General features: G+C 45.6%; 1 protein-coding gene across 1 annotated transcript in view; it reads right to left on the reverse strand.

The window, feature by feature from the left end:
* Positions 1 to 5124: 5124 nt before the first annotated feature.
* Positions 5125 to 20925, reverse strand: part of scml4 (Scm polycomb group protein like 4) — a 218495-nt gene continuing 202694 nt past the window's right edge. The window contains exons 11-13 of the mRNA XM_070884244.1: positions 7796 to 7876; positions 7101 to 7264; positions 5125 to 5978 (exon numbers count right to left, since the gene is read on the reverse strand). Coding sequence (XP_070740345.1) covers positions 5853 to 5978; positions 7101 to 7264; positions 7796 to 7876 — 371 coding nt within the window. The 3' untranslated portion in view covers positions 5125 to 5852. The remainder of the gene's footprint in view (positions 5979 to 7100; positions 7265 to 7795; positions 7877 to 20925) is intronic.

The raw sequence follows: 20925 nt of genomic DNA on the forward strand, positions 1-20925 counted from the left end.
TCTTTGGATGCTTTTCATTGAAACATTGCTAGTAGTCTACAGATAGCTGTAAATTGCCTCACAGGCTGGTCCGGGGGAATTAGGCCCTTTAGAGTGAATGAGCCACTCCAAGACTGGGGCAGCTGCTGCCGTCAGTGATATCACTGGCCCACCACCACCTTCTCAGGGTAGTCCGGAATGGGCAATAACTATGGCTTTGCCAAGGATACTCACACCCTGAGAACACATTTCTAAAAGCTGCAGGAAGGTAGGAGACCAAGTAAAGGCAAAGCACTGTTGGGGTAAAAAAAAATTGAGTTTAAAATAAAATGAATGAATATTTGTCCAGAGTCATTGGGGAAGCATTTTAGACACAAAGTATTCCCCCAAGACTTCCCTTCCCTTTAAAAATGTAGTCCAAAATTCAAACACACAGCTCCTTATATATGGCATTTACAATCTTTGGCAGCCCACTTATTGAATGCTTACATCTTGTGTTTATAATACCGATGATTACGAGCGACGTGATGATTATATAATTGCTGCTCTTGAATCGACTTGCTGCTTTGTTCATTATGCCCCATCTGCATGGTGAGTGTTAATAAATCACAATAGATACTTCGGACATTAACCACCACCATCAGTGCTACTTGTGTCCAGTACAGTAGATCCCGCAAGGACTGCAGAATCCATATGCCAGTTATTTTAGAAACAGATATACAAGAACTGTATTTAACCACAGTCAACTGAGCGATTGAGAAACTCGGAAATTCGTCCCTGGTCATTAACTCGACACTGAGCTCTTTTCTCGAGTGCGAGTCTAAACCACCCATGATGAATTGCAGACACAGAAAAATAAAAAATATATTGCACTACTCTACAATATTTCATTCAGAGTCAGTGGCAGGCAATTCTGCTTTACTCGCGGGACATGCAGACACGTCCAGCACAAGTTAATGCAGGTCGCTGATCTGCCGTTACCGCTGCTGCTGTTCAATTTGTAACCTGAATTACTTTGCAGACCTAGTCAGTAATGACACAGCTACATTGCGCTGACAATACTAATCATGTTCGCAACAAAACTCCATGCATTTTTATTTTAAAACAAAATAAATGTTTTTTTTACATTTACAAAATCTCACACAAAGTTGGCAGGAATAGTCGGAGTTGGCGATAAGAAGAGCTTGGGGGGGGAGACTAAGAGGTGCCGATGGTGGGAGGGACAGGAACAGCCGTGACCCAAGGATTATTCACAGGATCCGGTGAAACACTCCCGTCTTCCTGGACCACAAACCACAAAAATCTACTTACCAGGGCCTTTTCGGGTACTCGAGCCTACCTGGTGCCAACATCCAGGCCATGAACATGGCGGGAACTCTGCGTCCGCCCGTCCGCAATATTAACTGTTCCCGCCACAGCACGGCCGAGTTAAAATCAGGCTTAGTAATTCAAATTCCAAAATTCCAGCACTAACATCCCTCACCATGATGAGCACAAAATTCACCAAGAAGAAAGTATTTAGTGGTCTGACCTTTCGTGTAACAGCTTTGTAAAGTCATTCATTATACATTGTACTTCACCGAGTGCTCAATAGCTGATGCTACAACTGTGGCCACAAACAATTTAAACCAGGAACAGCTTAAGAACATAAGAAATAGCACCAGGAGAAGGCCATACGGCCCCTCAAGCCTGCTCCGCCATAAATAAGATCATGACTGATCTTTGACCTGAACTCCACTTTCCCTCCTAATCTGCATATCCCTTGATTTCCCCCTAGAGTCCAAAAATCTATTTCAGCCTTAAATATACTCAACAGCTCAGCATCCACACCCCTTTGGGGTAGAGAATTCCAAATGGCTGGAACACATTTCCCTACTTCTTACTGGCGATGCACAAACAAACCCAGTTTCCCCCCACGATGAGAAAACGTTACATTTCATAGAATTTGTATCCAATTGCCTATGATGGGCAGCCTGTGAAATTTCTCCATATCAACTGGAGTATGATATGGAGAAATTCCCTTCCTATTGCCGAGTGCTCCATCAATGTTAGTTAGCATCAGACTGATGAGGGACAAATTTAACTCTGCCCACCTGGCGGGAAAAGGGACAGCGGCCCAGAAAACGCAGTGTTGCATGAACCGCCCCACTTCCCCACTCCGATCCCAGCTACCACCATTTTCCCAAAGATCTTTATATAGGTGACCCAGGCCCCCGCCTGAATCATGGCGGGAGGCTCGTTGCTATCAGAGTCCGATGAATACATGGGACCCTAACCAAATTTCGAGAGGCGTCTAAGCAGAGCGGGAGTCCTGCTCACTGCGTCCGGTTTTACCGAGACAGTGATGCAGAAAAGGCAAGTTCAGAATGGTTTTTGTGTGGCCAGGTGGAGCAGGGGTACTCCTCTGAGCTCCACAAGAACACTGTGGGCCACTGCCACCGCCCCCATTTCTCCCCCCCTGCGATTGATAACCTCCCCTGGGCCTAGCTGCCTGCCGACCTGGAGCCTGCGAGCTGCAGCAGGTTGCCTGTTTAGGTCATGGTAATGAGGCCAGGCCCTCAAAATGCCTCGAGCCTCACAGCTGCCCATCCGCTCCACACCTGGAGTTAAAATCTCGCCCATCGAGTAGGCCTGCCCAATGAAGCACGTGAACTAGTAGTGGGCTGCTGAATGCAAGGCTGGTTTCAACTATGATAATCTTTGACCATTTAACGCTTTGAGAGTAGGAAGCTAACAAGATCATAACACACGAAAGCACAAAAGGAAATTCGGGTAGCTACAGACAAACAAACTGAGCTTGTCCGATTATGGCAGATCCCAGCCCTTCAGGTCAGCCTCTTAGCGGATTGCCCGGGTGCACCATACCGCTCCAGTAATGGGCCGACTAATCCAGCTATAAGCTGATAATATTCATTGATTGAGTTCCAAGAACAGCAGGAGCTTAAAATTATCTGATGTGTTGAAATCGGTGGTGTAAAATACAGTACCCATGCCTACTGAATGAATGTAAAGTGCTTTTTGCGTACCTTTCGAATTAATGCTGTCTCTAAATGATTCTTTGCTACAGTTGCTCCCTCAACTTTACTCACCTCAGTTTTATAACTCCTTCATGGAATGTGATCGTTTCTAACTAAATGTTGTCCGCTACACACAAGTTGCGTCACCGTTTAGAGGCTGAAGGACTGATGTTGCTCTATTGGCAGATTTTTTTTCCCCAGTTAGGATCTGTCTCTGGAACATAGTCCTTCACAAACACCAGCAGCCACAACACGCCCTTGCCAGCCACGTGGAAACCTCCATACTGCTGCAGAATGTATGAGCGGAACTTTCAACTGCAGCGGGCGTTATGTAACGGGCAGCAACGGATCAGGCGCCTGTTATACACCCCGCCTGATTTTCCCTTCCTCTTAATCGAGGAGCACTAACTGGCAGAAGGGATCCTAAAGAAACGGCAACAGGCCGATAATAAAATTTGCCAACAAGGTTAAACAACACAACACAGTGGAATATAATTTGCTATTGGGCATCTGTATAACATTTACCGATGAATAGAAAAAGGAGTGGGGAGAGGGGAACTTAGTTTTCAATATTACGTGGTTTGACAATGAATTGTAGCAGGCAGCAATTTTGAATGGGCCGTGCATTGGGGGAGACAGCGCAGCTTACGGGGGATGTTGATTCACAAGAGAAACGCTGCACCAGTAATGGAACTGCTGAGGATTTTATAAGCACTTTGCATATGATGTGTAGCTCCTGTGTCGGCTACAGGGCTTCCAAATGCCTTCTACTTTAAACTGAAACCCATTTCTAAACGTGATGGGTGGATCATTCAACTTTCGGTGGGGGGTATCGGAAAGCGGGTGCTATGGGATTGGCCACCCGTTATACAACAGTCACCTGCCCATTTTGACAGGTTTATAGTGGGCACCCATTTTACACCCACTGAAGTTAAAAGTTCCGCTCAATATTTCACATAACTCACCAATTTTAATCACATGTTGTGCCTATTTGATGCTACAAATTATAGAAAGGCCACTAACTAGTTGATACCAGTATATACCCTGACTAATTCCACCAAGTTCCAGTATATACCTCATTGGTTACAGGCTCCAGTAAAAACTGACCAGTTACATCTAGTCCCCAGTGTACACTGACTAGTTAAACCCACTCCCCAGTGTACACTGACTAGTTAAACCCACTCCCCAGTGTACACTGACTAGTTAAACCCACTCCCCAGTGGACTAGTTAAACCTACTCCCCAGTGTACACTGACTAGTTAAGCCCACTCCCCAGTGTACACTGGCTGGTTAAATCCACTCCCCAGTGTACACTGACTGGTTAAACCCACTCCCCAGTGTACACTGACTAGTTAAACCCACTCCCCAGTGTACACTGGCTGGTTATCCCACTCCCCAGTGTACACTGGCTGGTTAAACCCAGTCCCCAGTGTATACTGACTGGTTAAACCCACTCCCCAGTGTACACTGACTGGTTAAACCCACTCCCCAGTGTACACTGACTAGTTAAACCCACTCCCCAGTGTACACTCGCTGGTTAAACCCACTCCCCAGTGTACACTGGCTGGTTAAACCCACTCCCCAGTGTACACTGACTGGTTAAACCCACTCCCCAGTGTACACTGGCTGGTTATCCCACTCCCCAGTGTACACTGACTAGTTAAACCCACTCCCCAGTGTACACTCGCTGGTTAAACCCAGTCCCCAGTGTACACTGACTGGTTAAACCCACTCCCCAGTGTACACTGACTAGTTAAACCCACTCCCCAGTGTACACTGGCTGGTGACAACTGTTGTATTTTTTTGTATCCTGGTTCAGTTTTGACTTCTCTTTTACCCCTCACTGTTTGTTTTTTTAAATCAGCCTGATGGGTATCAGGACTTCAATTGGCCTGTTCTGTTGAATGTTAAGAGAGCTCGAGAAGATTACCCATTTAAAAAAATCCACAGAAATGTATCTCATCAGTTTCAATCAAAGCCTGTCACCTTGTGTTTCGCTGTGTTTTGTGGTGTTTTATAAAGCTACAGTCAATGCTCTTTGCTTGAGTTTGTTCCCAGCTATCCCGGATTCAACCCAGAACAGCTCAAGTCCTTCAGTTCAATAAACATATACAGCTATATACCTGCGTCCACTCTTCATGTATTATATACACAACATACAGAGTGTCAAAGATACACTTCTGGAAAATAAGATACAAACTCTATTTTGGCATTTTCTGGAAGCTTCCAACACTTAATCGTTTTGTAATCTAGACATCACATACAGAGTTTCATGGAGTTTGTTAAGTAAAACATTAACCTTTCAGTAGCAGAGGAGAATTATACACTTATTTACACAGTTCAATATAACTTCTTAAAGGCAAAGCCATACATCTTAAAACTCAAATTAGATTATGCTTGTACTGTACACGTTACATAAAGGTTATTGTTTCATTCAGTCTGGCATTTGTACAATAATGATTTACACCCACTTACTCAATGCTACCTCCAGATAATTTAGTCCATAATGAGGAGACGGGGTCAGACAAAAGATCTACACGGATTATACCTCAGGTATTTTCTCTTGAATCCCGGGTATGAAAATCGCAATACTGACATTTGTTAGGTTTTTTTTGTGCGCGCGGAAAGAAACAACAAATGAAATCACCCACAAATCAGCCTTTGTGTGTGGTATTGCTCCAGGTGTCGAGTTACTTCGAGCTCCTCTTTGCCACATGTACCAGAAGAATACTGAACTACTTCAGTAGGGGGAAGTGTTTCCGAGTGCTGGTGCACCTTCACAGAAAGAAAGCAAAAACAAAACAAAAAACAAAATGACTTGTCATCCGTTTGTACTGTTCATGTTTAGCCCTGGGGTTAGTATTTGCTCTGCTTCAGTTTATCAATGTGGTAGCAGAGCTTCAGGGCTGGGCCCAGCTTCAGTCCCATGTACTTCATTATCATGTCACTCTTCAGCAAGATCAAAGCATTGCCATCAATCTCCTGAAAAAACGGGGAGGGGGAGAGAAGCACATCAACTAGTGAAAAAGTGGCTTACTTTTACCAAATGTGACTAATACACCACTGAAGTGAAAACAGGAGATGTTTCCGAGTACAAGGTAGGTCCTTCAATATGTTTGAAGAGAAATGAAGAGTCTGAGTTCTAATGATGGGTCCAACCTGAAACACTGATCTATCGTTTCATCTTACAGAATCTAACAGACCCAGCTGTATATTTGTGCTTTCATTCAGATTTCCAGCTTTTGCAGTTTTTTTTCTTTCCTGCCTTTTGTATATTTTCAGTGTCCCATCCAGGTTGCTGTGATCACAACCCCCAAGCACCATTGAGTTTAGATCTGCCAACACAGCATTGCTATTGAGTCTACTGGCAGGAGGCACAAGGTGGTAGCCTGTCAATGGAATAGCCTTGTGTCGGTCCCAGTCTAATATCAGAGGCTGGCACAGTGCCCTATTGTCCATTGTGTGCCATTGCCACCATGTACCTAGATAACAGAAGTCCAGTTTCTTGGGTCAAATCTGATGGTGCGCTCACAGATAAGCTTCAGGTTGGCCAGCAATACAGGCAGCACATTCAGACGTGTTGCACTGCACATGTATGTGCATGAGCACACACAGTAGTGTTCAGAACAAGGAGAGGCGTATGCATTGAGAGTATTGACTTCTCATTTCAAGTTAAATATAACAGCAGCTTAAATTCATCTGATTGTAAATCAGGCTAACTGCGAGCAAACGTGACTAACCACTAACAGCACAAGTCATATTGTAATCATTAACATTGCTGTGCATCCTACAAATGAAATTACCATGTGTCTTTAAGGGGCCTTTGCCACCTCATTAAATGTCATGCAAGCCAAGTGGAGTCTGTGAACTTAGATGGGCCAAATGGTCTTCCTCATCTGTGCCTAGCTTGTGAAAAATTAAACAGTGGTAGGTTGACACACTCAGATGTTCAAACCCACTACTGTAAAGACTTCTGGAAGCTAACAAACTAAATGAGTTGGCCTTGTTTTTGCCTGATCAGAAAGGAAAGCTCGGCTTGATGTATGGTTACAGAAGCGAAGCCAAACATTTATGTTTGTAGCCACCTCACAGTCTTACACTTACATGCTTCCTGAAAAGCTCAGCATGCGGACCCAGAGCCTGAGGGTCAGATTCCCTGACAAACCGCATTACATCTTCCACAGTCCAGGTAGATGGATGCCTGCTAGACGATCGTAGAGAGTCCTGAGAAAGCATGTGTCGGTCAGGGCCTGAGGCAGGACTCGATGCTAAAATGATGCAAGAAAGACTTTTTTTTAAAACAGCAAAATTATTTCAATATTAACCATTAAGCAAATGATTTTATTTTACCAAAAGTTAAAACAAAATAATTAAAACCATGATATCTTTAACATATACAATTAACAGAAATACTGGGCCTGTTCTGAATTTTGTCGCTTTTTAATGGCATTTCGAATATTTATGCTATTTGCTATTAAAGCCATGTTCTTCAATATGAAAGCTTGACGGTGTTATCTTTCACTGTAAGCTTCTGCAATGGACAAATCCTCACTACCTTTGTAACAAACTAACCACATATAGGCAGAAGATTTAATACCCAATAAACTAATGATGGATATTGTTCAAATTGGCATATATTTCTTATTCAGTTCTTCTATATCTGTGCTTAGGAGCAACACAGTCCTTTAAATTATTTTCCTGTATTACAGACTCCCCCACGCAGTCTCTTTTGTCTGTCTCTTTCCCTCCTCCCCCAGCTCCAATTTAGTGGGTAAACAGAAATGTTTTCCTCTCCTTACGTGCAGACATTCGAGGGTATAAAGATGTAAACAGCAAGACAAGTCTGCCAATGTTGTCTGAAATGCAGATTCTGGTTTCCTCTGTAATCTAACATCACAACAACAAGCTGACCCTTTCTCCCAACCCCGACAACCAAAACCAAACTGAAACACTGAGGCCTTGTTCTCGGCAGCACCAATGAAAACCTCAAGAAAACACGAACTTCCTGCTCTCCGCAGCAATCAGAATCAAACAAGGCTGACCTACAGTGTGGACACGTTCACAGATCTAAAAATACATTGCTTTTTTTAATTTAACTGCATACACAGCCCAGACTGCTTTTCCATGAGCTCTAAAAGATGTTTGTGTGCAGCAATGCATAAGATTACATAGGATATACTGCACAGAAACAGGCCATTCGTCCCAACCAGTCCATGCCGGCGTTTATGTTCCACTCAACCTTCCTCCCGTCTTTCCTCATCTAACTCTAAAGCATAACCCTCTATTCCCTTCTCCCTCGTATACTTATCTAGCAGCGCCTTAAATGCAGCTATACTATTTGCTTCAACCATTCCCTGTGATACCAAGTTCCACACTCTCACCACTCTCTGGGTGAGGAAGTTTCTTCTGAATTCCCTATTGGAATTCTTGGTGACTATCTTATATTGATGGCCTCTAGTTTTGCTCTTCCCCACAAGTGGTAGTACTTATTAAAAAGCCTGTCTGGAGGAGGGCACAGTTTGGAGCAATCTGGAGTTCTGATTCAGTTACAGAAACATTCAAAGTTGCAGTGAGGCAATGTGGTGGCGAACCATTCTACTGATGGTGGTGATGGGGGGGAACGGGCAATGGGGAACTTGGGTTCTATCCTTCATGCCGTCCACTTCCTAATCTCAGCAGCTCTGGTATTGGGAGGCCTGGGGTTTTATGGCGAAACCAAATTGAGAAAGAGTCAATGATGAGGCTCTGCCACTTGACAGCTCACAGCGAGCTCAGGTAGAGAAAATGCTGGACACTCTCGGCAGGACAGGATTTAAGCTGGAATCCATGTGGAATGAGTCAGAGCCGCAGACAGTTGCTGAGAAAAAAGATGTGGCTGTGACAGTGAGTATAGGAGCAGGAAGGTCTTACTGCAGTTGTATAGGGCCTTAGTGAGGCCTCACCTGGAATACTGTGTTCAGTTTTTGTCTCCTAATCTGAAGAAGGATGTTCTTGCTATTGAGGGAGTGCAGCGAAGGTTCACCAGACTGATTCCTGGTGTAATGTCCTTACTCAATGGCACAAAACCCACACGAGGCACATTCTATGGACAAGGTCACTCTATGACCTGAACCTTTATTCACAGGACCAAGAAGTGATGATCCTGCGTGGGACCTCCCTTTATATACCTGGATGACCAGGTAAGGAGTGTCTCTCATAAGTTCACCCCCTGTGGTCAAGGTGTGCATTGCTTAAGTATATACAGTATACAGTATTGCAGTGGTGTTACATAGAGGTTACGTACATGACATCACCTCCCCGCCAAAGTCTTATTGGGATTATAGGTTAAGTCTTTCAGGTGGCTTCATCGCGAGGGGATTTGAATACAAGGGCAGGGAAGTGTTACTACAGTTGTACAGGGCCTTGGTGAGGCCACACCTGGAGTATTGTGTACAGTTTTGGTCTCCTAACTTGAGGAAGGACATTCTTGCTATTGAGGGAGTGCAGCGAAGGTTCACCAGACTGATTCCCGGGATGACGGGACTGACATATCAAGAAAGACTGGATCAACTGGGCTTGTATTCACTGGAGTTCAGAAGAATGAGAGGGGATCTCATAGAACCGTTTAAAATTCTGACAGGTTTAGACAGGTTAGATGCAGGAAGAATGTTCTCAATGTTGGGAAAGTCCAGAACCAGGGGTCACAGTCTAAGGATAAGGGATAAGCCATTTAGGACCAAGATGAGGAGAAACTTCTTCACCCAGAGAGTGGTGAACCTGTGGAATTCTCTACCACAGAAAGTTGTTGAGGCCAATTCACTAAATATATTCAAAAAAGAGTTAGATGTAGTCCTTACTACTAGGGGGATCAAGGGGTATGGCGAGAAAGCAGGAATGGGGTACTGAAGTTGCATGTTCAGCCATGAACTCATTGAATGGCGGTGCAGGCTCGAAGGGCCGAATGGCCTACTCCTGCACCTATTTTCTATGTTTCTATGTCTACGCTCCCTTGTGGAGTGCCGCAGTTGGGGCTCTGGTTGTTGAGTGTCTGTCACCTGTGGTGATTCCGGCCTGTCCGGGCTGACCGCCGGGACTGTGCATGCTGCTGAATGTTCTTGTTGCTCGTTCACTGGCGGTGGTGTGAGCACCATCTCATGATCTTCCTCTGGTTCATCAGTGTCCATGCTGAACCTTTTTTTAAAACTTGGTCCAGATGCTTGCAGCATATCTGCCCATTGTTAAGTTTAACCACGGTGACCCTGTTCCCCTCTTTGTCTATTACAGTGCCCTCAAGCCATTTTGGCCCCACGGCTTGATTGAGGACAAATACGGGGTCATTTATTTCTATACATCTCCCCCTTGAATTTCGGTCATGGTACTCGTTTTGGGACTGGCGCTTGCCCTCAACTATGTCGGTCAGGACTGGGTGAATGAGGGACAACCGAGTTTTGAGTATTCGTTTCATAAGTAGCTCAGCAGGCGGGAGCCCCGTGAGTGTGTGCGGTCGGGACCTGTAGGCCAACAAGAGGCGCGATAAGTGGCATTGAAGGGAGGGTCCTTGAATCCTGATCATGCCTTGTTTAATGATTTGGACCGCACGTTCCGCCTGGCTTGAACGATGCTGTCCTGACATGGTTGATGCCATCTCCCGACATGAACTTCCAGAATTCGTAGCTCGTGAAACATGGGCCATTATCGCTAACAAGGATGTCCGGCAAGCTGTGGGTTGCAAAGACACACGTAGACTCTCCACAGTGGTGGATGGCGTGCACAAATTCAAAATGATGCACTCGATCCATTTTGAATATGCATCTACCACAATGAGAAACATTTTTCCCATGAACGGGCCCTAGTCTACATGAATACGTGACCATGGCCTGGTGGGCAGGGGCTGAGCGGGGCCTTCCTGGGGGCATTACCCAGCTGGGCACACGTCGTGCACCTACGAACACAGTGTTCCAGGTCTGAATCAATTCCCGGCCACTAAACATGTGACTGGGCAATGGCCTTCATCAGAATGATGCCAGGATGCTCGCTATGGAGTTCCCTGATGAATGCCTCCCTGCCCCGCTGGGGCTTGACTACCCGGCTGCCCCATAGTAGGCAGTCGGCTTGGATGGAGAGCTCATCCATCTGCCTGTGAAATGGTCTGACCTCCTCAGGGCATGTTCCGTGTGCTGGCGCCCAATCCCCAATCAGGACACATTTCTTAATCAGAGATAGGAGGGGATCTCTGTTTCTCCAGATTTTGATCTGGCAGGCTGTGATGGGGGAGCCTGTGCTGTCAAAGGCATCAACGGCCATGACCATCTCAGCGCTTTGTTCCGCTGCCCCCTCGGTGGTGGCCAGTGGAAGCCTGCTGAGTGCATCAGCGCAATTTTCGGTGCCATGCCGGTGCCAGATAGAGTAGTCTTAAGCAGCCAGCGTGAGAGCCCATCGCTGTATGCGAGCTGACGCATTGTCATTGACAGCCTTGCTGTCTGACAACAGGGATGTTAATGGCTTGTGGTCCGTTTCTAATTCGAACCTGCTGCCAAAAAGTACTGATACATTTTTTTTACACCATAGACACATGTGAGTGCCTCCTTCTCAACCATCCCATATCATCGTTCTGCTTGAGCGCGCAACCTGGAAGCATAAGCCACAGGTTGTAGTTGGCCCTCAGCATTACTCTGCTGCAACACACACCCAACCCCATAGGATGATGCATCACATGTCAGAACCAATTTCTTACAGGGGTCGTACAGGGTCAATAACTTATTTGAACAAAGTAGGTTCCGCGCCCGATTGAAAGCCCGTTCTTGACAGTCCCCCCAAAACCAATCATAACCCTTATGCAGGAGCATGTGAAGTGGCTCCAACAATGTGCTCAAGTTCGGCAGAAAGTTCCCTAAATAGTTCAAGAGTCCCAGAAATGAACGCAACTCCGATGGGCGCTCGTCGAATCGCCTCTGTTTTGGATTTGGTGGGCAAAATCCCATCTGCAGCAACCCTCCCGCCCAGGAACTCAACCTTAGGAGCCAAAAACACACATTTAGACTTCTTGAGTTGCAGGCCTACCCGGTCCAGTCGGCGTAGCACCTCCTCCAGGTTGTGGAGATGTTCCTCGGTGTCACGACCCGTGATGAGGATGTCGTCCTGAAATACGATTGTTCCAGGAATGGATTTGAGCAGGCTTTCCATGTTTCTTTGAAAAATCGCGGCCGCTGATCGAATGCCAACGGGCACCTGTTGTAAACAAACAGTCCCTTGTGCGTAGTGATGGTGGTCAGTAGTTTAGATTCGTCGGCCAGTTCTTGGGTCATGTAGCCTGAAGTGAGACCCAACCTGGTGAACAGCTTGCCGCCTGCCAGCGTGGTGAAAAGATCCTCTGCTCTCGGGAGTGGGTATTGGTCTTGTAGGGACACCCGATTGATAGTGGCCTTGTAGTCGCCACAGATCCTGACAGAACCATCCGCTTTTAGGACGGGAATGATGGGGCTTGCCCAGTCGCTGAATTCAACGGGCGAGGTGATGCCCTCTCTCAGCAAACAGTCCAATTCGCTCTCAATTTTCTCCCACATCACATACGGCACCGCTCTGGCTTTGTGGTGCACTGGTCTGGCGTCCGGGGTGATGCGTATCACTACTTTGGTACCTTTGAACATCCCGACGCTAGGTTGGAATAGTGACTCAAATTGTTATAGGACTTGTGAGCACGAACGTTGCTCCACAGATGACATTGCGTGCACATCCCCCCATTCCCCCCATTTCCAGTTCATCTCAGCTAACTAGCTCCTCCCCAACAGTGCGGGACCATTGCCTGGAACACTCGCTCTCCAGAGTAGCAGCCAGTTCACTGATCCATTGTGTGCGACAGCCAACATTGCACTGCCTAGTACTGGAATGATTTCTTTGGTATACGTCCGTAGTTGTGTCTCAATGCATTCTAGTTTGGGTCTACTGGCTTTGAGTGGCCATAGCTTTTCGAATTGTTGAACGCTCATGAATGACTGGCTGGCCCCCGTGTCCAGCTCCATGCGTACAGGGATGCTGTTTAATAAAACCTTCATCATCATTGGTGGCGTTTTGGTATATGCGCTGTGACTGTTTGCCACATGAACCCACTGAACTTCAGCGTCCATTGATTTGCCCCAAGAGTCATCCTGCCTCACAGACCTCTCTTCTGGTCCATCCGCCTTGTAAATTAGCCTGGTTACAGGCTTCCTGTACATTCGAGCTAAATGGCCACTGATGTTGCAATTTCTGCAGGCAAATTGTTGAAACCTGCAAGTTCTGGCAGAGTGTTTACCCCCACACCTCCAGCATGAGCTGAGATTCCCATTGTTGTGAACAAAGGAGCTATGACCCGGCATTCCTTGCTGATTGTCCCTTTGACTGCTCTTGAGTACCCTGTTAGTGGGTGTCAATGGCACCATCTCGGACCGCATTGTCCACTGGGATGGCATAAATGTCCGTTCAGCCTGCCATTGTCTCTGTTGAAAACCTAATCTGGGGTCTATTGCTGCCTGGGGTGTGTCGAACTGACCTTGCCTGCCTGCGGGGCTCTGAGTCGCGTTTATGATATTGACTCCCTGATCCCCCGCCTTGTTGGAGGCAGAATTGCGCGCGTATATTGTTTTGGTTTCCTCCTCCCCCACCATGAAAGTCTGAGCCATCAGCGCCGCAGCTTCCAAAGTCCTTGGTCTCAATTAACTTTCGGAAAATCCCCGCATGACCGATGCCCTCAATAAAGAAATCCCTTAACATCTCCCCCCTACAGGCATCTGTGAACTTACAGAGGCTGGCCAAAAGCCAGAGGTCCGCAACGAAGTCTGGTATGCTCTGTCCTTCACGACGTAGGTGGATACAGAACCTGTGTTGGGCCATGTGTACGCTGCTCGCCGGTTTGAGGTGCTCACCGATTAGTTTGCTGAGCTCTTCAAAGGTTTTGTCCGCCGGCTTTTTGGGTGCTAGTAGGTCCTTCATGAGCATGTAAGTCTTAGGTCCGCAGCTGGTCAGCAGATAGGCCCTTCGCTTGTCGGCCGCTGCTCCTCCCAGCCATTCTTTCATGACAAAACTTTGCTGGAGCCTCTCAATGAAATTGTCCCAGTCCTCACCAACCCAGTACCGTTCTTCTGTGCTACCGGTGGCCATTCTCGTGGGTTGTTGATTCCCGTTTCTCGTCGCCAATGTAATGTCCTTACTCAATGGCACAAAACCCACACGAGGCACGTTCTATCGACAAGGTCACTCTATGACCTGAACTTTTATTCACAGGACCAAGAAGCGATGACCCTGCGTGGGACCTCCCTGTATATACCTGGATGACCAGGTAAGGAGTGTCTCCCACAAGTTCACCCCCGTGGTCAATGTGTGCATTGCTTAAGTAGATACAGTATTGCAGTGGTGTTACATAGAGGTTACATACATGACACCTGGGATGGCAGGACTTACATATGAGGAGAGATTGGATCGACTGGGCCTGTATTCACTGGAGTTTATAAGGATGAGAGGGGATCTCATAGAAACATAGAAAATTCTGATGGGACTGGACAGGTTAGATACAGGAAGAATGTTCCTGATGTTGGGGAAGTCCAGAATCAGGGGACATAGTCTAAGGATTAGGGGTAAGCCATTTAGGACTGAGATGAGGAGAAACTTCTTCACTCAGAGAGTTGTTAACCTGTGGAATTCCCTACCACAGAGAGTTGTTGATGCCAGTTCATTGAATATATTCAAGAGGGAGTTAGATATGGCCCTTGCGGCTAAAGAGATCAAGGGGTATGGAGAGAAAGCAGGAAAGGGGTACTGAGATGAATGATCAGCCATGATCTTATTGAATGGTGATGCAGGCTCGAAGGGCCGAATGGCCTACTCCTGCACCTATTTTCTATGTTTCTATGTTTCTATAGCAGAGACCTGGGAGCAAGACAAGGCAATACAGTGTGGATCATCTCTTCAATGCTTTATTTGGGACATTACTTCAACATATAGATATTTACTATCCTCAAATCACTAAATTGATTAAAAAACAAATGCCCAGGAAACCCTAGTTGCAAGCACTGATTCCAGAATCACATGGTTTCACTCTTCATAGCTTTAGAGGATGTAAACAATGTTGGACCAAGTAGCTCCACCTCAGAGGTAAGACCGAACAAGAAAAAAATTATTTGGTCCAACAATCCATTCCTGCTGCAAACCATGTAAAAGAAAGGAAAAATAACTTACATTTATATAGCGCCTTTCATGACCTCAGGACGTCCCAAAGTACTTTACAGCCAATTAAATACTTTTGAAGTGTAGTCACTGTTGTAATGTAGTGAAATATGGCAGCCAATTTGCGCACAGCAAGGTCCCACAAACAGCAATGAGATAATAAACAGATAATCTGTTTTGCTGATGTTGGTTGAGGGATAAATATTGGTCAGAACACCGGGAAGAACTTCCCTGCTCTTCTTTGAAATAGTGCCGTGGGATCTAAGAGGGCAGACAGGGTCTCATTTTAATATCTCATCTGAAAGATGGCACCTCTGGCACTGCAGCAACCTCAGTACTAAACTGAAGTAACAGCCTAGATTTTGCACTCGAGTCCTGGAGTGGGACTTGAACCCATAGCCTTTTCACTCAGAGGCGAGAGTCCTACCACTGAACCAAGGCTGGAACCTAATGTACATCCCACTCCGTGCCCTGGGGGTCCTTGGTATTTTTAAAGTCCCTGGACAAGGAATTGCTCAGACCCATCTGGTGTTCTGTCTGTAGTGTGCTCATCTAATCATACGAAGGACATTATTACCCTTGAGTGGTACAGAGGCAGCATCAAAGATGATTTCAAGTATCAGAATGTAAGTTATGAGGAAAGGTTAAGGAAGTTGTGCTTGTTTTCTTTGTAAAAGATGTGATTTTGAGATGATCTAACTGAAGGTTCCAAGTTTGTCGGTGGTGCCATCTTTCGGATGAGGCATTAAACCGAGGCCCCGTCTGCTCTCTCAGGTGGACGTAGAAGATCCCATGGCACTATTTTGAAGAAAAGCAGGGGAGTTATCCCCGGTGTTCTGGCCAATATTTATCCCTCAACCAACGTTTAAACAGTTTATCTGGTCATTATCACATTGCTGTTTATGAGAGCTTGCTGTGTGAAAATTGGCTGCCACGTTTCCTACATTACAACAGTGACTACACTTCAAAAAGTGCTTCATTGGCTGTAAAGCGCTTTGGGGCATTTGGTGGCCATGAAACAAGCTACATAAATGCAAGTCTTTCTTATCTGAAAAAGCTGAGCAGGAAGCAGCACAGAGACACTGGGTGTTACAGCCTCTGGTTCATGTCTACTCCATGCCTTTTCTGATCTGAACTGTGCTGCATCAAGAAGGGCCTGTTCCAGCAAGGGTAGGAAGGATTAGAGGGAAGATGTACAACCGGGCAGCTTGAGACGTCTTCTAGCATCCAGTTACAAGGCGTGTTGTCGACAGCTTTGGAGCAGGTTGTACATCTGAATTGCCCTCTCGGTCACATGGTGTCAGGGCAGGCAGGCAGAGAAAAAAACAAAAGAGGGTAAAGATAACACGAGAAGAGAAAAGAATGAAAATATCCCCAATGGATTTGCTATTTCATAGAATCACAGAAGGTAACAACAGAGAAAAAGCCCATTAAGCTCAGTACGCCTATGTCAGTTCTAATTAGTACTGCGGGAGCAACGCGAGCGGACTTTTGAGGGGGGGAAAAAAGAAAAACAAATCAAAGTGTGACGTCACAGGAAAGCAGGTAAGTGATTGGTTGGTGAGTATGAGGAAAGTGAAAAGAGTGTTTGAAGACCAGGCCCTCAAATCTGCCACCAAGCTCATGGTCTACAGGGCTGTAGTGATACCCACCCTGCTGTATGGCTCAGAGACGTGGACCATATACGGTAGACACCTCAAATCGCTGGAGAAATACCACCAACAATGTCTCTGCATTATCCTGCAAATCCCCTGGGAGGACAGATGCACCAACGTTAGTGTCCTCGATCAGGCCAACATCCCCAGCATCGAAGCACTGACCACACTCGACCAGCTCCGTTGGGCGGCCACATTGTTTACATGCCTGACACAAGACTCCCAAAGCAAGCGTTCTACTTGGAACTCCTACACGGCAAGCGAGCCCAAGGTGGGCAGAGGAAATGTTTCAGGGACACCCACAAAGCCCCTTTGATAAAATGCAACAACCCCACCGACACCTGGAAGTCCCTGGCCAAAGACCGCCCTAAGCGAAGGAAGTGCATCCGGGAGGGCGCTGAGCATCTTGAGTCTCGTCGCCGAGAGCATGCTGAAACTAAGCGCAGACAACAGAAGGAGCATGCGGCAAACCAGACTCCCCACCCACCCTTTCACTCAACGACTGTCTGTCCCACCTGTGACCAACTCTGTAATTCCCATATTGGACTGTACAGTCACCTAAGAACTCATTTTTAAAGTGGAAGCAAATCTTCCTCGATTTCGAGGGACTGCCTATGATGATGATTTCTCTCTTTTTTTCTAAACTTGGGGATTGGTTTAAATTACAAGCCATGATTACAGATTAAAAGCTACACATAGGTAATTGATATTTCAAAACTTGAAAACCTAATTAGTTAAATAAAGTACAATTAAGATGGCAGTTCAGATGATGTGTTGCAGCTGTAGTATGTGGGAGCTGATGGACACCAGTGTGATCCACGGCGACCACAACTGTATTGGACGCTCGAGGAACTTCGGCTTGGAGTTGATGAGCTGGAGCCCGAGCTTCAGACACTGCAATACACCGGGGAGGGGAAGAGTTACCTGGATGCTGTGTTCCAGGAGGCAGTCACACCCCTTAGGTTAAATACTTCAAATTTGGTCAGTGTCAGGGACAGGAGGGTGTGACCATGAGTGAGGCAGGTATGCGGATCTAGAAGGTCGCATTGGAGGAGCCTCAGCCCTTGCACTTGTCCAACAGGGAGGATGAGTAAACTGACCACAGCACCATTGTACAGGGGGCCATTCAAGTTGGGGGAATAAAAAGAAACGTAGTAGTGGTAGGGCGATAGATACTGTTCTCTGCAGCCGAGAGCGTGAGTCCCGAAGGCTGTGTTTCCTGCCCGGTACCAGGGTTAAGGACATCTCCTCTGGGCTAGAGAGAAACTTAGAGTGGGAGGGGGAAGATTCATTTGTCGTGGTCCACGTAGGGAAACTGTGGTTCTCGTATTGGACTGTACAGCCACCTAAGAACTCATGCTAAGAGTGGAAGCAAGTCTTCCTTGATTCCGAGGGACTGCCTATGATGATGATGAGTGACATAGATCGGACAAAGAAAGAGATTCTGCTGAGGCAGTATGAGCAGCTAGGGGCTAAATTAAAAAGCAGAGCCACAAAGGTAATAATCTCTGGATCACCACCTCAGCTACGAGCAAATTGGCATAGGGTAAATAAGATCAGAGAGATGAATGTGTGGCTCAAAGATTGGTGTGAGAGAAATGGGTTTCAATTCATGGGGCACTGGCACCAGCACTGGGGAAAAAGGGAGCTGTTCCGTTGGGACAGGCTTCACTTGAACCATGCTGGGACCAGTGCCCTGGCGAATTGAATAACTAGGGCTGTAGATAGGGCTTTAAACTAAATAGTGGAGGGGGAGGGTTCAGGAGAGGGGAAATTTACAAAATCAAAGAGAAAGGAGAAGGCAATAGAGCAGGGTAGCGATAGGGGAAATGATAACCAGAGTGTGACAGGAAGGGGCAGAATGTATAAACATAAGAGTGTCTCAGAAAGTGGGATCAATGCAGGGAAAAATGGTAAAAAGACAAAATTAAAAGCTCTTTATCTGAATGCACGCAGCATTCGTAATAAGATAGATGAGTTCACGGCACAAATAGAAATAAATGGGTATGATCTGATCGCCATTACAGAGACGTGGTTACAAGGTGACCAAGGCTGGGAACTGGGTATTTGACATTTCGGAAGGGTAGGCAGAAAGGAAAAAGAGGTGGGGTAGCTCTGTTAATAAAGGATGAGATCAGTACAGTAGTGAGAAATGATACTGGCTCAGAAGATCAAGATGTAGAATCAGTTTGGGTGGAGATAAGAAATAATAGGGGAAGAAGTCACTGGTGGGAGTAGTCTATAAGCCCCCGAACAGTAGCTAGAACAGATTATAAATCAAGAAATAATAGAGGCTTGTAAGAGAGTAACAGCAAAAATCAAAGTGATTTTAATCTTCATATAGATTGGACAAATCAAATTGGCAAAGATAGCCCTGAGGATGAGTTCATAGAGTGGATTCAGGATGGTTTCTTAGAACAATACATTGTGGAACCAACCAGGGAGCAGGATATTTTAGATCTGTAATGAGATAGGATTAATTAATGATCTCATAGCGAAGGATCCTCTAAGGAAGAATGATTATAGCATGATAGAATTTCAAATTCAGTTTGAGGGTGAGAAAGTTCGGTCTCAAACTAGTGTCCCGAACTTAAATGAAGGCAATTACAAAGGGATGAAGACAGAGTTGGCTAAAGTGGACTGGAAAAATAGATGAAAGGGTAAGATGGTAGACAAGCAGTGGCAGACATTTAAGGAGATATTTCATAACTCTCAGCAAAGATATATTTCAGTGAGAAAGAAAGACTCTAAGAAAAGGATGAACCATCTGTGGCTAACAAAGGAAGTTAAGGATGGTATCAAATTAAAAACAATGACATAAAATGTTGCGAAGATTAGTGGTAGGCCAGAGGATTGGGAAATTTTTAGAAACCTGCAAAGGACGACTAAAAAAAAAATAGAGAGAGAGAAGATACATTGAGAGTAAACTAGCAAGAAATATAAAAACAGTCAGTAAGAGCTTCTACAGGTATATAAAAAGGAAGAGAGTAGCTAAAGTAAACGTTGGTCCCTTAGAGGATGAGACGGGAGAATTGATAATGGGAAACAGGGACTTTGAACAAATATTTTGTATCGGTCTTCACGGTAGAAGACACTAAAAGCATCCCAATAATAATAAGATAATCAAGGGGCTATAGGGAGGGGGGGAACTTAAAACAATCACCATCACTAAAGAAGTAGTACTCAGTAAAATAATGGGACTAAAGCTGGACAAGTCCCCTGGACTTGATGGCCTGCATCCTAGGGTTTTAAAAGAAGTGGCTGCAGAGATAGTGGATGCATTGGTTGTAATCTACCAAAATTCCCTGGATTCTGGAGAGGTCCCAGCGGATTGGAAAACCGCAAATGTAATGCCCCTATTCAAGAAAGGAGGGCGACAGAAAGCAGGAAACTATAGCTAAGTTAGCCTAACATCTGTCATTGGGAAAATGTTGGAGTCCATTCTTATTTAGTAGCCGGACATTTAGAAAATCATAATACAATCAAACAGAGGCAGCATGGTGTTATGAAAGGGAAATCCTGTTTGAGAAATTTACTAGAGTTCTTTGAGGATGTAATGAGCAGGGTGGATAAGGGGGAACCAGTAGATGTAGTGTATTTGGATTTCCAGAAGGCATTCGATAAGGTGCCACATAAAAGGTTACTGCACAAGGTAAGAGCTCACAGGTTTGGGGGTAATATATCAGCGTGGATAGAGGATTGGCTAACTAACAGAAAACAGAGTGTCGGGATAAATGGATCATTTTCAGGTTGGCAAACTAACTAGCGGGGTGCCACAGGGATCGGTGCTGGGGCCCCAACTATTTACAATCTATATTCATGACTTGGATGAAGGGACCGTGTGTAATGTAGCCAAATTTTCTGATGATACAAAGATGGGTGAGAAAGCAAGTTGTGAAGAAAACACAAAGATTCTGCAAAGGGATATAGATAGGCTAAGTGAGTGGGCAAAAAAATGGCAGATGGAGTATAATGTGGGAAAATGTGAGGATGAATAAAAAAGCTAATTATTATTTAAATGGAGAGAGACTACAAAATGCAGCGGGACAGAGGAATCTGGGGGTCCTTGTACATGAAACACAAAAAGTTAGCATGCA

This window comes from Pristiophorus japonicus, chromosome 7, assembly GCF_044704955.1.
Source record: "Pristiophorus japonicus isolate sPriJap1 chromosome 7, sPriJap1.hap1, whole genome shotgun sequence".
In the NCBI taxonomy this organism is placed as follows: domain Eukaryota; kingdom Metazoa; phylum Chordata; class Chondrichthyes; family Pristiophoridae; genus Pristiophorus; species Pristiophorus japonicus.